General features: G+C 33.0%; 2 protein-coding genes across 2 annotated transcripts; both read right to left on the bottom strand.

Annotated features, from left to right (window-relative positions):
- Positions 1-1,326: 1,326 nt before the first annotated feature.
- On the bottom strand, positions 1,327-3,810 carry LOC110798975 (protein RKD1-like). The gene is made up of 3 exons (XM_022004172.1): positions 3,696-3,810; positions 2,245-2,618; positions 1,327-1,662 (listed from the first exon to the last, which is right to left on the bottom strand). Exons 1-3 carry the CDS (start codon positions 3,808-3,810, stop codon positions 1,327-1,329), a joined length of 825 nt encoding a protein of 274 aa, XP_021859864.1.
- A 1,616-nt stretch (positions 3,811-5,426) lies between these two features.
- Positions 5,427-8,432, bottom strand: LOC110799422 (protein EMBRYO DEFECTIVE 514). Its single transcript, XM_022004691.2, has 2 exons — positions 7,979-8,432; positions 5,427-6,051 (listed from the first exon to the last, which is right to left on the bottom strand). The coding sequence occupies exons 1-2, from the start codon at positions 8,288-8,290 to the stop codon at positions 5,719-5,721; spliced, it is 645 nt and encodes a 214-aa protein (XP_021860383.1). The 5' UTR covers positions 8,291-8,432; the 3' UTR covers positions 5,427-5,718.
- Between the last annotated feature and the right edge of the window lie 4,274 nt (positions 8,433-12,706).

The raw sequence follows: 12,706 nt of genomic DNA, 5'->3' as shown, positions 1-12,706 counted from the left end.
GTTGGTTGATAGATTTTCGCCGATGGTTTGAACTAGGATGAATTTCCTGGTGGTTGGTTAGAGTTTCTTGGTGGTTAAGTGCATGCATCATGTGGTTTTGGATGGAAGATTATAAAGTTGAGTGGTTTTGGTGGCCGGCGTGGTTAAGTCGAGCGATGGTGGACAGTTAAGGTGTTGGTCAATGATGGTCAAAATGGTTATGAAATAGATGGAAAAAGTGAAAGTTTTCCCGGGGTAAGAGAGGGGAAAGGGAGAAAATCTAGACTATCTTATTAATCAATCAAAATATAATTATGAAAATTCATATTTTTAACAAACAATTGACATGTAAACATATGTGACTAGAATAGGTCCCGTGTATGCACGGATATTGAAAATTATTATTTGATCATCTTTTTTATAAAATATTTTAATTGAAATATTTGTCACTTAAATCTATTGTGTGATTAATAAATCTCGAACGTACTTATTTTATCATATACTTCGTACAATTATGTCCTTCTCCGCATTATACGAAGTATAAATTTTAACATGCTAATTTGACCAAAATATCGAGTAATAATATTTTCTATTATTGATATGACTATTTGACTAGAATATTACTAAAATTGTCTGATAATGTCATATTCCATAATCCTGTAATTTTTTTCCATATATAAACATTTATAAAAAAGGAGGAAAAAAAAAAGAATAAAGTATATATGTATTTTTTTAGGAAAGAGTTTTTGGCGGGAAAATTTTGAACAAGAAAGTGACATATATGTGTCATTCCTTATGTTTGTTTTAGTATAATATAATAGATACGTAGTATCAAAAAAATATTACTTTAGTAAAAATTGACTAGCACACCAATATAATCATACAATACCAATAAGATTATTTCAAGCTAGCTATAATAAAACGAAATTGATTAAAAAAACACCAAACTACATATATCTAAATGATATTTTTCCTAGCCTTAAGCATCTACCAACGTTTTTAATTGTCTTATATCGTTTAAAATATTATCTATCATCTACCAACCTTTTTTACTAAATTTCTAAGTGTATAGAAATCTCGTGCATTAGCATGGGCACATACTAGTCATAAATTAAATATTTCATCTTTAATCTTTAGTCATATACGGCTATACCTCCTAAGAATAACGTGTATTATCACGTATTCTTGTTATTAGGAATAAAAATAAAAGTTACATACATTACTAGAAGCATTCATCGTTTCTTCCTATACCATCTAATTTATGGTAATAATTAACTTAAACAAAAGTTGAAACAGAGTTACAAGATGTAACTCTCTTGATTATCCCTTCCAATTAAAAGAAATAAATCATGAACAAAAGTAAGGAAAGTTCATGACATCCATAACATCCTCATCATCATCTCCATAATCATCATTATTACCCTTGCTAATCTCGTAATTAGCATTATCATTAGAAGTGCTAGCCGAAGAAGACGATTGAGGGCTAATATCGTAATTATTCATGTTGTTGATTAGCTTTCTTTTCTTGTAATTAGCCTTAAAGCAAGCTTGTCTAAGCCTCTTGGTTCTAGTTTCAAGTTGTAGGTCAGGCATTTCTTCCATCAATTTCTTTTCTTGCTCTAATATTTGTATCGCCTCTCTTAACTTTGCTTCATTCTTATCTCCTCCCTCCTTCTCCATTTCCTGCATGCATACGTTCGTTTGCGCAATTAGATCGACAAAATTATCATCACATTTCTAGTAATGCGACAACTAAATCCAAATACATATAGTTTGATATAAGTGCATGTATTCTACTAGTACATTTTATTATCCTATATATAGTCGTTCTGAACGTGTATTTTATCAATAATACTTTTACTTGCACGTTTCTATGTATACTTTTTTCAAGGGTGTAGTGTGGAGAGAGAGCTGTAAAGGTAATACGTCAATCAAATGGCATAGCTGTGTATAGACGGACTGATCTCAGGCTTGGGGTACCACCTCTCAGTCAAGACTATACCAACTAAGATAATTAATTGACATCCACTCCATACACATTTAATCAAACTTAATTATGTACTATCAAAACCATAATAATGTGGGTAGTTAATCTACAATTCCACTTAGGAACATTTAACACTTCTCAAAATAATTAAATAGAGTACGAGATTTTAGGGAGGATCGGTTCAAATTAAATAGTAAGTAGAATTAATGTAATAATTAACAAAATGATAAACATGATTAAAGTAGGTTAATTAATTAGAAAAAAATTGATTAAATTACCTGGACATTTCTGATTAATGTTTGGAGGCTCATGAGTTTCCTGTGAGGCCATCTTTGAATGCCAAGCTCTCTGCATCTTTTCTTAAGCAATGTTAAGCCAACGTTAAGTTCTTTAGCTGCCCTTGTTATTGGCATGTAGAAATACTGGCTAATTATCTCTTTTGTAAGTGTCTTTGAAACATTGTTGTTATTTTCTTTCTCTTGAAACACATTCTTGTTTTCAACAAGATCTTCCCTGGTTTGATGATTAGAATCATCATGGCACAATCCCAATGGCGGCGGCAGTGGTGGCGGCAGCGGCGGTGCTTTCTCTAACTCCAAATCATGCAACCCCTCGAATCCATTTCCGTAGCCATCATATATGGTTTTAGTATCTGCATGGAAAAAAAAAAAAAAAAAATACACACATCACCACGACATAACAAGAATTTACAAGAATTTATGACAAGAATTTAAAAGAATCATGTCATATCGGCTTTTACAAGAATTTATTGTCACTTTTTTTTGTCAAGTAATCCCTTCATTTCTTTTTGATGTATCCATTTGGAATCTGGTGTGATTTTTAAGAAAATTGAAATCTTAATTTGTATGGGTATAAGTGTAATGATTGAGTGTAAGAGAAATGATTGGGTGTAAGAGAGTATAATAAATAAAGGAGTGAGAAAATAATAAAGAAATATGGTAAGAGAGAGGAGTGATAATGATGGGTGATAAAGGAGGTGAGAGAGTGGGTATATGGGGAAGGGAAAAGAATTAAATATTATGGGTGGGGAAAATTAGGTGGGAATATGGGTAGAATCTTTAGGTATTTTGGTAATTAGATAGAAATGTAAGGGTATTTTAGGATAAAATGTATGTCCAAAAATAGAATAGATTCTAAATGGATACAACAATATGAAACGCTTAAAATGGAAACGGATACAACAATAAGAAACGGAGGGAGTAGTATTCACTCCGTCTTTTTTTGTTTTTTACCTTTGGTTTTTTACACGTTTATTAACGACTAATTAATGTGCATTGAGATTCCTCTATTTTTTTATTTAAACAAGAAAAATTACATTTGTTTATAATGTTTTCACTTTTATCAAAATTATGATATTGGTAAAATGAGAAAAATTTAATGTCCCATTGGAAAAGTGTGAAAGATTAAATGACCCAATGAATTTAATTGGTTTAAATAATCATTGGACACAAATTTTGATAGAATATTAAAGCAATTATGTGATAATATAAAAGAAAATGTAAAGAATATTTTGAGACACCTAAAAAGGAAAACGTGAAGAACAAACAGAGACGGAAGAAATAATATTTTTCCATTAATATTGTATCTTCAATAATATGATAAATAAGAATCTTGTCATACTGTCTTTTACAAGAGTTTGTCGTCACTTTTTTTAATTAAGTACTACGTACAAATGTACTCACAATGTTTTAGCATGAAGATTATATACCTTGGATAACATGTGGAATTGTGAAGGTTGACATAATATCCAACGATGAATAGAACGGATAAGAAGGATCATCAGGAAAACATTCCATCAATGGAGTTGCATCTATGCTGCTCATTTCTAAGGGAAGCTCATGTTGCCAATCAAATGGGATATTATATCCACTTCACCCAACAAAAAAAATTAAAGTTATAATCAAGATCATACAAATAAGATTATAAAAAGCTAACTATGATATAGGAAAATGGATAAACAGAATTGTACATAAAATATATAAAAAGAAGCGGAAAAAGAAAAGAATTACTTGGGATCGAGATATTGATGAGACTGAATAGAGAGTAGTTCATCATTTTTGGGAAGAGACCAACGTGATAGATTATGGCTCCACATAAGGAAGAAGAGAGAGCATCAGAATGTAAATGGTTATCAAGGGTCGTATTTTATGAATTTATACAAGTGTTATATATACAATCACAAAAAACTAAATGAAGAAGGAATATAAAGAGCTTATTGTTATTAAATTTATGTGACGGCATAATGATAGTTTCATCACATTAACTAAAATTATTATTATTGGTACTACTCATTAGATCACAATTGTAATTAATTTCTAACATTTTCCAAGTAATTCCTCAATTGCTAAATATTAAGGCCTAAACGTGTATGTCAAAAATGGATTAAAATCTTTTGTACAAATTAAACACTTCTACAGTTCTACGAAGTACAGAGTGTAAAATAACGGGATCCTAAGTAATACTTTATAATCTTACAATGGGGGATGAAATTTGGGAATTACAAGAGAGAAAAGGAGCCGAGAGCGTCCTCGTCATATTAAAAAAAAAAAGTTTTAGTCTAATAAGCTCAGATAAGATCTTATTAGATCAGTAAGTTTCAATCAGATCCTATAAGTTGACTCTCTCAAGTTTACTCTCTTGAAATCAGGTTTGATCGGATCCAATAATTTTTTTTTTTGAAGGAGGCGTCCAATAAATTCTAATCGGGTCTAATCAGGTTCTATCAGGTCAATCTAGTTTACTCAATTCCAATAAATTCATACTTCGTGTAAGTTTAGGTTTCATCTGTTGAAAAAAACGCAACTTAAGCGGTGTTTCTCGGTGCATTGAAAATGTGAAAATGATTTGCAAATTGCAAATGAGTATATAGTTAACTTGACTGTTTTGGGTTTTCAAAATAATTAATTAACTTGGCTGTTTAAGGTTGTGAAATGCATTAATTGTACTAATCAATGTACACTCATGCAATTTTACGCATTTACGTACAAATCCTTTTTGATGGAGCATTTACGTGCATTCACTGTTCCATCATTGTGTTTAACGGAACGGACTAATGACGATGGATGGCTATAGTTATATCTTATATATGCATGTAAAGTGAGCGCAATGGACATACGTTGGTGGATAACTCAGTTGGTTAGAGCTTTTATCCCGGTTCCAGTGTTAAATCGGGTTTAGGTCTGATCTAATCAGTTCGGGTCAATTTCAGGACAATTGTTGTCAAATCTGGGTCAAGTTCAATTCGGGTAAAAACGGACCAGGTCATCCCGGGTCGGGTTCTAAACGAGTTTGGTCGGGTCAAACTCAGATCGGGTCAGCTTTCAACACCTCTGCTATATGAGCTTAGCACCATAAACTTATCAAATCCAATAGACACATCCGTGCATCATATGAGCTTAATTACAAGTAACCGCTAGTATCATACGGAATATGAGCTTAATGGAATAATGGAATAATCAAGGTTGCACTCTCTGTCTAATTGCTCAAACTTTATGCCTAATGAATAATCTGCTCCCAAAATAGGACAGGGTAATATACCCTTCAAAGTTCAAACACTTTTTGTTATAACACAAGATATTACCTAAAAGAAAGGAGTTATTCATAAAATTAAGCCAAAAATTTGATATTACAAAGATTTGGTGCAACAAAACACTACTTAGGACTAGTAGCACCAGCATATCTGGCAATAAAACTCTTCAAACTTTTAAATTTAGCTTTATAGGCCAGTTTCATCACCTTCTAAACTTGCCACCCCCTCCTCTGCCCCCGCCTCCTCTTCCTCGACCACGGCCACGACCACCCCCTCTTCCCCCATTCCTTCCACCACCAAGTGCCTTGTTCACATCACCTTTAATCTTCATGTTTTCTGGCAAAGGAAGGATGTGATCCACGCACTTCCTGAAACTGAAGTCTTCTACAGATTCATCAGCTCTTATCACAAAAAAGCATCGACTTTTCCACTCGGGATGTTGGCGAATCTCAAAGCCGTTGATTCCTGAACCGACCTTCTTTTCTGGCTCTGGATGACCCTTGTTTATCAGCTCCAGCAGCACCAGATGCTCATACTTGAAGGGAGAAAAACCAAGGAATTTGACAACATCAGTAAAATATGCAGAAACAGGAGAAGTACGTAGAACCATTAGTATTTTTTTGATTTTGTTCTTCTCAGGAATGTGCCAACAAAATCCAATCTTCGGACAAAAAATAAAAATTAAGTTCAAAGTTAACTAATTGAGCAAGAAGTGAATAATGATGACAAGAAGAACCACCACTTTACTGTTTAGATTGGATCCTTTTAGTGTATTCCCGAAAAATAACCTATCAGTTCTCATTTTTCTTTGAACCGGATGATTACATAGAACTTAGCAATAAGAAAGCAATAGAGTGATAAGAGACTTTTATGATGTCCGTAACTGAATAGAGGTTTTTTTTTACCAAAATTGAATTCATAACACAAAATCAGAGACTGAATTAACACTCCTCCAAAATATGCATGCCAAGTACTCCTATCAACTTAGCCAACAACCAAACCATCTGGCACAGAAGACAGGTTGGTATAAACACTCGCAAAGACACATGTCAATACCAGCATAATTCAAGCCCATGATACTAGCCATCATCCTCAAGTTAGGCGAATGAAAAAGGTAATACAATTACTTCTCTTTAATGATAACTATATGTCAAGTAATTTAGGAATAAACAAAACCACTACTGTATCTATAAAGAAGACAAAACGATACCAATTTACTACAATTAAGAATTGGATTGACATCGCTGGTAAGACATGCTTGTCCCATTTCCTGAAATTTGGTCCGATATACTCAAAGAAAGAAGCATGCATAGTCGCACATGTAAAAGCTCGAAAAAAAAAACAAGAAAAGGCACAGAACAGGCAAGAAATTCAGTAACTATTGTTGCACCCTAAAGAAAACTACCCCCAAAAATTTCACTGAAAACATTCCTAGAGTGACCTTATAAACCGATCGTTACCTTTATTAACAGGAAATTAGAATGCCAACATGATATAAAGAGGAGGGTAAACAAATTTGAAAGATGTATCAGATGTCCTATAAATTGATTCATCTATTTCACATTCACCCTGATTCGGTCTAAGATAGAACTACTAACCTTAGTTTATGACAATCAGAACCAGTGGAAACGGATAAGATATCTTATATCTTTCCCAAAACATAATTTTCTATGAAAAAAAGAAAGAGAGCATAAATAAAATGAGTGATTTGAGTCTTCGATAGTTACACCTAAACCTCAAGTTCTTGAAGAACAGAATAAAGTTGGTATTAATTTGAAAAAAAGTTTCATAATTGGGGAAAATTTCATATTCACAAATAAAAAAGTAGGAGTCTTTAAAACTTTTTAAAAATAAGGTTACAAAAAAAAGTTGTTCAGCCATCCATTATTCGAGTTTTAATTTAATTCTACCTTCAGTTTTACTAAAGCCTCCTCCAACACAATCAGCAGGTGCCCTGTAAAAACAGGGGCTACCAGGCAAATTACACTAAAAATTGATTCCCTTGTCCATAAGGCATTCTTCAATCCAACTTAGTTGCCCTAGTGAGTAGTGACAACAACGATTCAAGTAATTAACATCATTGTATCATGAAACCTGATCAACGACAATGCCAAACAAACGAAGAAGGTATAAATTCTCCAATTTCCGAAATACTCTTTACTGATTACACCTTATTCACGGCATTTTCAACTAACCACCTCCCCTTACACAACCTCATTGGCTCATCTTAGAATCAGAACTTGTAACAATTATATTCATTTTCTACAAATTAAAAACTTATTTACTTCCCTATTCTATATTAAACGAACATCAAACTTCCCAATCAAACAAAAAAAAAAAATTAAAAAGAAAAGCTGTTCAAACCCATCAAACCTAGCAAATCAAAACATTAATTTCAAAAGAACATAAAAATAACAAACATAATAATCAAAACAACAACATACAAAAAAAGTTAGCAATACCTTGTTGAAATTAATATTAGTAGGCCAGTGATGCAGCAACTTGTAGAAATAATCAAACATCTCAACAGACGTCCCGAATGTTTTCGGCCCGAGAATCACCGGGCCGCTTTTTTCGGGTTTCTCCTCCTCCTCACCTCCTTCCAACTTCTCCATCCTCTCCTCTTCAACAGACTTCTCCTCCTCCACCTTCTGCTTCTTCGCATCACCGCCGTTCACCGCCGCTGCCTCTCCCGCTTCTTCTCTGTCTCTCTTGCCCGTGGCGTTCTCAAGCTCCATGTCCTCCGTTGTGACGGGTTCTGCTTCAGACGTCATTGATGATGAGAGGTTATGAAATATAGTTGATTTTCTCTCTCTTAGGGTTTTAGAAGAGGTTTGTGAGATGAAGAGGCGGTAAGGTGTGAGAGGGTTTTATTTTTATTATTTTGAATTTGGGGTTTTTTTTTTTTCCGTTTACAGAAACCTAAAAAGCCCAATTAATAGAAACAGTTGAACTGGTTTAACACACGATCACACGAGCCGGAATTCACTTCCAACTTCGAACTCAACTCAAGATTGATTTTATTTGTTGTCAAAAAAAAAAAAAAATTATAGGAACACACGTACTTGAAATTTATAAGTGGTACACAAAAACTTAATCTAATTTTTGGTGATAATTTTTTTATTTTAGTAAAAAACTCATTTAAAATCACAATTTTAATATACTACGTATATAGTTAAAACAGATATATTTGTTAAAGTATTAGTCGGATATATTTATATGTATTATAAGTTTTATACAACATATTATACAAAATTATGCATTGAACAGGCTTAAAACTAGTAATGTATAAAATTAATTATTTTAGGAAATTACTTTAAATAATCTAATATTTCAACGATTTCCCATTAATAATCCATTTTTTTAAAATAATTCAAGCTTTGCACCCCCATTAAATTTTTATTGCACCCAACAGATCACCAACTTGATATTGTAAACTACCGGGCTACGTGGCAATGTGTTATTAGTCCATTATAAAATATTTGTTTTTCCTTTAAATTTAACCACCTTTATACCCATCCTTGTTCCTCTTTCTCGTACTTATCTGGAAAAAATGGTGGCTTTCAACATCATCTTCCTCTGCACCATCCTCTTCAATTCGTCATCCTCAACACAACATTATCATCACCATCGTCGATCGTCGATCGTCGATCTTCATCACCATTGTCCAAGACTTTTGAAAGCTTTCCTCTCTCCTCAATGCCTTTGTCGTCGACTTACGCTTGCTTCTACTATTCGTCTTCCACTTCGGTAATAACACCAATAAGGAAGACGATGTTGTTTCCTCTCTACCAAACACCAACAATGAGTCTATGACACGATTATGGGGTGGGTTTGGTGATATAAAGGTAGTACGTGTCCAAATGGATTATTCCTTAATTACCCGCCTGTATAGAAGCGAGTTGTGAGATTGAGTCCTTGGCCATGGACAATGATTGTAGCATGAACATAATTGTTGAAGAAGGTTCATTCTAAAGGTGAGTAAAGTTGTGAGGGTAGCCGAATTTGATCGTGGCGTGGTGGTTTTTTTAATGGGGGGAGGGGGTGGGAGGGGAAGAGAGAAGGAGGAAGTTTTTTTTTTTTTTTTTTAAAGTTGACCTTCTTGACAAGTTCCCAGTCATTATGTACGTTTATCGAAAGATAATTGGGCGCAAAGGTTAGATTATTAGATAATAATTCAAAGATTGGATTATTGTAGAAAAATCGTCAAAAAATTGGGTTATTTAAGGTAATTTTCCCATTATTTTAACCCCGTTAAAGATTTATCCATCAATTTTTCCAAAAAAGTGGGTAAAAGTTACAAAAATATGTAGAGAACAAGCCTTAACTTGAAAGATTAGTGACTACGACTTCAACAAAAATAGATTATGTTTAACTTTAGTAATTTTCAACTAGGCATATTCGAACTCACGGGCCTTGGATCGGGTCAGTCCCATTAAATAAAACTTCTTCTGTTTCAAAAAAATTGCAACACTTTAAGTAACACGTTTGTCAAAATATAACATTGACCAATTATTCTGTTTTAAAAAAAGCTTAAAATGTAATTTTATGAAAGTACATGATGAAATCAATTCAATGACATTTTATTTGATAACACTTGCTTTAATAATTAGTAAAATTATATTGGTCAAATTTGGTATATGAATAATCATAAAACTAAAAGTGTTGCATTTTTTTTTTGAAATGGGAGAAGTATATACATCAGCCCTTAACGAGATGTTTTTGTGTCTATTGGTAATCTAACATCTGTTTGTTATGGTATGTGTTATATTTGCTACGGAGTACTTGGTTTGCACGTACACACATTGCTTGATAAAATACAGAGTATAATTACTTATTTGATACTTTGTATACGAGTATTACTTAATAGGTCGGACCAAGTCCGGTCGATTGACCAAAACCGGTCCATTTGCCAAACTACCTTGACCGGTCTTGTCCCAACCCATCAATACCTAGTCAATCAATACCTAGTCAATAAAGAGGATAACCATATATGATTAGTTGACACGTGTCACCCTACCATATATGATTAGTTGACACGTATCACCCTACCATATATGATTAGTTGACACATGTCACCCTCATATATCTTTCATCCATAAATTTGTTTTTTTTTTTTTTTTTTTTTTCAATTTTTCATTTCGTTGTTTGTAATACGAAATATTTTACAGTTTCAACACCTATTTCACTTCATCTTCCTCATTAAACATCAATTCACAATTTAATTCATATATTCATTCAATCGCTTCCACTCGGTCACTCCATCTCCCTCTGAAACACTTAAATTAATTCACCATCTATTTTTTTTTTTTCAAATTTCAACTTTATATGAATCATCTATTCCCACTAAAAACGCAAGCCCCCGATAAAATTAGCACTTTAAAAGACGGCTTAACAACCACTATATAATTGTCCGTTCATTGAACGGGCTCAAAAACTAGTTTATTATTGATAAGATTTCATCATAACCTGACCCATTAATCAAGTCTATTTTCTACTACCTCCGTTTCTTAAAGTTGTTTACGCTTTGGAAAATTTGTCCAGAGTATAAAAACTTTGACCGTAAATTCTCACTATTATATAAATCAAAATGTTACATGTAAGATCTTGCTAGATTGGTCTCGGTACGTATTTTCAGAATATCAAATTTAATATTTTTTTCACATACGAAATTGGATATATTAGTAGTTAAATATTGCATTGGAGTTCGTGCAAATAGTAACTGTAAAGATCTTTTTGAAACGGAGGTAGTACAAAGTTGTGTGAAGTTTAAGGAGAGCATTTTTCAAGGCGCTCATCGTGGCCTGGTTTTATTGAGTTGAAATATTTCCAGTTTGTATGATAGTTTGTCTATCATATAAGTTCATATTAATATACTACCTCCGTTTCTAAAAGTTCTTTACGCTTTCCGTTTTAGTCCGTTCCTGAAAGTTCTTTACACTCCTACTTTATTCCATTTTTACTCTTATTTGGCCCACCATAACTTACCTACTCACAATACTTTAATATTAGTTTTCACCCACTCACATTGTTGGACAATTTATAGCCACTCATTTTCCATTTGTTACCCCACCATCACATGTTCACCAAAATTCCTTAATTACCGTGCAAATAGTAACCGTAAAGATCATTTAGGAACGGAGGTAGTATTTCTCTTCCACGCATGATGCATGAACTCATCAAATTATTAGCGTTGCTCGTGTATCAAAGATAGAGAAAGCAGTACTTTGAATAGAGTACAAGTCAAGAGGACTCGATCAAATTAAAGCTATAAGCTTATATCCGTGTGTACGACTATACGGCGGTAAGCGGGTAAGGTAAGGAATGACGTCCATGGTCCCATGACCAATACGACCATACTACGGATTAATGTATTTCTATAGCGTAGCATTTAAGCCATTACTCCATAACAGATATTAAGATACATGCAACTATGCAAGCACTAGATGTCATAGCAGTTACTCATGAGTCTTTGCCCGTTTGATGGAAGTTTCCATGGATCTATTTTTAATGGATGTTGTACATCACATTCACTCATGTATTTACTTTGTTTTTTTGTTTAAACACTTTCAAAGGTCGGTAGCTTTGTAACATAAAAGACGGCAACATAGATCATAGACTAATTAAGATTATGTTCTCTTCACAAATAATAAGGCGTTATAAGGTGAATTTTCTAAGAGTTAATTGGACTTCACTAGCTTTTAAGGTTGAATATGACTTGCTTTGAAAATTGAAGTGTGTGAATATAGGAAATTTCTTGACTGTACTATAAAAAAGTTGTAGGTACAACTATTTAGGGAGGAGGAACTGTTTTTGCATAACTGTTATGGCAAAACAAATATATAACATGACAAATCTGTAAATACATTAAACTTTCGATGTTATCAGAAATGAAAATAATGGTATAAAAAAAAAAAAAACGGTATAGAAAAAAGAACAATGGTATACCGTGCCCCTGTTATCTGATGCGAAATTATTAGCGTACTCATGTATATGTCGCCTCTCCAACCTCGTTTAAATTATTCTTGTTACAAACAAAATTTGTTTAGATAAGTTATGACAAAATATTTTATTTTCTAGATAATTTCACACTTCGTACAAAATAAGTTTATTTTAAGACAATTTAAACACAAATATAAAGTAAGTTTTTTCAGACAAATAACTTGGAATTAAATAGTATCAGTTAAGTC

Source organism: Spinacia oleracea, chromosome 5, assembly GCF_020520425.1.
Source record: "Spinacia oleracea cultivar Varoflay chromosome 5, BTI_SOV_V1, whole genome shotgun sequence".
Lineage (NCBI taxonomy): Eukaryota > Viridiplantae > Streptophyta > Magnoliopsida > Caryophyllales > Amaranthaceae > Spinacia > Spinacia oleracea.
This window is presented reverse-complemented; position numbering and strand designations above follow the sequence as displayed.